General features: G+C 56.5%; 1 protein-coding gene across 1 annotated transcript in view; it reads right to left on the reverse strand.

Annotated features, from left to right (window-relative positions):
- PLOD3 (procollagen-lysine,2-oxoglutarate 5-dioxygenase 3) overlaps positions 1 to 4,604 on the reverse strand; it is an 84,791-nt gene extending 80,187 nt beyond the window's left edge. The window contains exon 1 of the mRNA XM_068273903.1: positions 4,409 to 4,604. Coding sequence (XP_068130004.1) covers positions 4,409 to 4,499 — 91 coding nt within the window. The 5' untranslated portion in view covers positions 4,500 to 4,604. The remainder of the gene's footprint in view (positions 1 to 4,408) is intronic.
- Positions 4,605 to 5,217: the final 613 nt, after the last annotated feature.

Raw genomic sequence — 5,217 nt, forward strand, 5'->3', positions numbered from 1 at the left:
AATTATGCCTTATCCATAGTCTCTCCCCCCAGTATTGTCCCCCCCCCCCTCAGTATTGACCCCCTATGGCCCCTCCCTCAAGTATTGACCCCCGTGGTGTCCCCTCCACCAGTATTGCCCCACTATGGTCTCCCCCCAGTATTGACCCTCCAATATGGTCTCTCCCCCAAGCATTGCCCCCCTATGGACTCTACCCCAAGCATTGCCCCTCACATGGTGTCACCCCCCAGTATTACCCCTCACATGGTCTCTCCCCAGTATTACCCCTCACATGGTGTCACCCCCCAGTATTACCCCTCACATGGTCTCTCCCCAGTATTACCCCTCACATGGTGTCACCCCCCAGTATTACCCCTCACATGGTGTCACCCCCCAGTATTACCCCTCACATGATCTCACCCCCCAGTATTACCCCTCACATGATCTCACCCCCCAGTATTACCCCTCACATGGTGTCACCCCCCAGTATTACCCCTCACATGGTGTCACCCCCCAGTATTACCCCTCACATGATCTCACCCCCCAGTATTACCCCTCACATGGTGTCTCCCCCCCCAGTATTACCCCTCACATGGTGTCACCCCCCAGTATTACCCCTCACATGATCTCACCCCCCAGTATTACCCCTCACATGATCTCACCCCCCAGTATTACCCCTCACATGATCTCACCCCCCAGTATTACCCCTCACATGATCTCACCCCCCAGTATTACCCCTCACATGGTGTCTCCCCCCCCAGTATTACCCCTCACATGGTGTCACCCCCCAGTATTACCCCTCACATGGTGTCACCCCCCAGTATTACCCCTCACATGGTGTCTCCCCCCAGTATTACCCCTCACATGGTGTCTCCCCCCAGTATTACCCCTCACATGGTGTAACCCCCCAAGTATTACCCCTCACATGGTGTCTCCCCCCCAGTATTACCCCTCACATGGTGTCTCCCCCCCCAGTATTACCCCTCACATGGTGTCTTCCCCCAGGATTACCCCTCACATGGTGTCTTCCCCCAGGATTACCCCTCACATGATGTCACCCCCCAGTATTACCCCTCACATGGTGTCACCCCCCAGTATTACCCCTCACATGGTGTCACCCCCCAGTATTACCCCTCACATGGTGTCACCCCCCAGTATTACCCCTCACATGGTGTCACCCCCCAGTATTACCCCTCACATGGTGTCACCCCCCAGTATTACCCCTCACATGGTGTCTCCCTCCAGTATTGCCCCTCACATGTTGTCACCCCCCAGTATTACCCCTCACATGATGTCACCCCCCAGTATTATCCCTCACATGGTCCCCCCCCCAGTATTACCCCTCACATGGTGTCACCCCCCAGTATTACCCCTCACATGGTCTCTCCCCCCAGTATTACCCCTCACATGGTGTCACCCCCCAGTATTACCCCTCACATGGTGTCTCCCCCCAGTATTACCCCTCACATGGTGTCTCCCCCCAGTATTACCCCTCACATGGTGTAACCCCCCAAGTATTACCCCTCACATGGTGTCTCCCCCCCAGTATTACCCCTCACATGGTGTCTCCCCCCCCCCAGTATTACCCCTCACATGGTGTCTTCCCCCAGGATTACCCCTCACATTATGTCTCCCCCCCAGTATTACCCCTCACATGGTGTCACCCCCCAGTATTACCCCTCACATGGTGTCACCCCCCAGTATTACCCCTCACATGGTGTCACCCCCCAGTATTACCCCTCACATGGTGTCACCCCCCAGTATTACCCCTCACATGGTGTCACCCCCCAGTATTACCCCTCACATGGTGTCACCCCCCAGTATTACCCCTCACATGGTGTCACCCCCCAGTATTACCCCTCACATGGTGTCACCCCCCAGTATTACCCCTCACATGGTGTCACCCCCCAGTATTACCCCTCACATGGTGTCTCCCTCCAGTATTGCCCCTCACATGTTGTCACCCCCCAGTATTACCCCTCACATGATGTCACCCCCCAGTATTATCCCTCACATGGTCCCCCCCCCCAGTATTACCCCTCACATGGTGTCACCCCCCAGTATTACCCCTCACATGGTCTCTCCCCCCCAGTATTACCCCTCACATGGTGTCACCCCCCAGTATTACCCCTCACATGGTCTATCCCCAGTATTACCCCTCACATGATCTCACCCCCAGTATTACCCCTCACATGGTGTCACCCCCCAGTATTACCCCTCACATGGTCTATCCCCAGTATTACCCCTCACATGATCTCACCCCCCAGTATTACCCATCACATGGTGTCACCCCCCAGTATTACCCCTCACATGGTGTCACCCCCAGTACTGCCCCTCACATGGTGTCTCCCCCCAGTATTACCCCTCACATGGTGTCACCCCCCAGTATTACCCCTCACATGGTGTCACCCCCCAGTATTACCCCTCACATGGTCTATCCCCAGTATTACCCCTCACATGATCTCACCCCCAGTATTACCCCTCACATGGTGTCACCCCCCAGTATTACCCCTCACATGGTGTCACCCCCCAGTATTGCCCCTCACATGGTGTCACCCCCAGTACTGCCCCTCACATGGTGTCTCCCCCCAGTATTACCCCTCACATGGTGTCTCCCCCCAGTATTACCCCTCACATGGTGTCACCCCCCAGTATTACCCCTCACATGGTGTCACCCCCCAGTATTACCCCTCACATGGTGTCACCCCCCAGTATTACCCCTCACATGGTCTATCCCCAGTATTACCCCTCACATGGTGTCACCCCCAGTACTGCCCCTCACATGGTCTCTCCCCCCAGTATTACCCCTCACATGATCTCACCCCCCAGTATTACCCCTCACATGATCTCACCCCCCAGTATTACCCCTCACATGGTGTCTCCCCCCCAGTATTACCCCTCACATGGTGTCACCCCCCAGTATTACCCCTCACATGGTCTCTCCCCCCCAGTATTACCCCTCACATGGTGTCACCCCCCAGTATTACCCCTCACATGGTCTATTCCCAGTATTACCCCTCACATGATCTCACCCCCAGTATTACCCCTCACATGGTGTCACCCCCCAGTATTACCCCTCACATGGTCTATCCCCAGTATTACCCCTCACATGATCTCACCCCCAGTATTACCCCTCACATGGTGTCACCCCCCAGTATTACCCCTCACATGGTGTCACCCCCCAGTATTACCCCTCACATGGTGTCACCCCCCAGTACTGCCCCTCACATGGTGTCTCCCCCCAGTATTACCCCTCACATGGTGTCACCCCCCAGTATTACCCCTCACATGGTGTCACCCCCCAGTATTACCCCTCACATGGTGTCACCCCCCAGTATTACCCCTCACATGGTCTATCCCCAGTATTACCCCTCACATGGTCTCTCCCCCCAGTATTACCCCTCACATGATCTCACCCCCCAGTATTACCCCTCACATGGTGTCTCCCCCCCCCCAGTATTACCCCTCACATGGTGTCACCCCCCAGTATTACCCCTCACATGGTCTCTCCCCCCAGTATTACCCCTCACATGGTCTATTCCCAGTATTACCCCTCACATGATCTCACCCCCAGTATTACCCCTCACATGGTGTCACCCCCCAGTATTACCCCTCACATGGTCTATCCCCAGTATTACCCCTCACATGATCTCACCCCCAGTATTACCCCTCACATGGTGTCACCCCCCAGTATTACCCCTCACATGGTGTCACCCCCCAGTATTACCCCTCACATGGTGTCACCCCCCAGTATTACCCCTCACATGGTGTCACCCCCCAGTATTACCCCTCACATGGTGTCACCCCCCAGTATTACCCCTCACATGGTGCCTCCCCCCAGTATTACCCCTCACATGGTGTCACCCCCCAGTATTACCCCTCACATGGTGTCACCCCCCAGTATTACCCCTCACATGGTGTCACCCCCCAGTATTACCCCTCACATGGTGTCACCCCCCAGTATTACCCCTCACATGGTGTCACCCCCCAGTATTACCCCTCACATGGTGTCACCCCCCAGTATTACCCCTCACATGGTGTCACCCCCCAGTATTACCCCTCACATGGTGTCACCCCCCAGTATTACCCCTCACATGGTGTCACCCCCCAGTATTACCCCTCACATGGTGTCACCCCCCAGTATTACCCCTCACATGGTGTCACCCCCCAGTATTACCCCTCACATGGTGTCACCCCCCAGTATTACCCCTCACATGGTGTCACCCCCCAGTATTACCCCTCACATGGTCTATCCCCAGTATTACCCCTCACATGGTCTATCCCCAGTATTACCCCTCACATGATCTCACCCCCCAGTATTACCCCTCACATGGTCTATCCCCAGTATTACCCCTCACATGGCCTATCCCCAGTATTACCCCTCACATGGTCTCTCTCCCCCAGTATTAACCCTCACATGGTCTCTCACCGGGTCTGACGCTCTCCTTGGCCCGGCTCCGCTCAGCTGAGGCCGCCAGCAGCAGCACCAGGAAGACCCCGCAATGCCCGAGCCCCGCCATCCTCCTGCGTCCCGCTCTTCTGCGTTCTGAGCCGGGATCCAGCTCCAGGATAGACCGGGGCTCCAGTCCCCGCCCCAGAGGACGGCTCCAGCCAATCCAGCGCCTCCCGCGGGGCCAAGACACAAACACACCCGACCAATAGCAGCAGCGCCGGCGGACAGCCAATCACAGCGCGGCGCCTGTCAGCTCCGGCCAATGAGGAGCGGGCTTAGACTGGCAGGGCGCCAATCAGCAGGAAGAAGGGAGGGGCCATATGGAGGAGGGGCCGGCTGCCACGTCACGTCTGTCTTCATGCCCTGATGTGTTATGTATCCCTTGGGGTGCACTCTGCACTGAGCATTCTATGACGCTTACGCGGGACTACACCTCCCAGAATGCCCTGCTGGTCTCCTGCCTTGAAAGGCTTTGCGGGACTTGTAGTTCCTTAGGAAGTTCTTGTCATCTGATTCTTATATAGGAAGCCTCTAGGGGAACTACAAGTTCGCATGAACACGAGATACCGCTTGTGTCAACAGAATTCCGCACACTACTTCCCTATTGGATGTGCGGTCACGTGACTCCAAGTGACGTTCTTTCTGCGGGCTCTGCTGCCATCTAGCGGCTGCGGCAGAGATAGCGCCGAACGTGCGTCAGCACCGAGGCGTAGTGCGCATGCGTCATGCCGCTCAGAAGCCTCGTTCTATTGGCTGAGAGGTTTCTCCGCGCATGCGCAGTTTAA

Source organism: Hyperolius riggenbachi, chromosome 3 (assembly GCF_040937935.1).
Source record: "Hyperolius riggenbachi isolate aHypRig1 chromosome 3, aHypRig1.pri, whole genome shotgun sequence".
NCBI lineage: Eukaryota > Metazoa > Chordata > Amphibia > Anura > Hyperoliidae > Hyperolius > Hyperolius riggenbachi.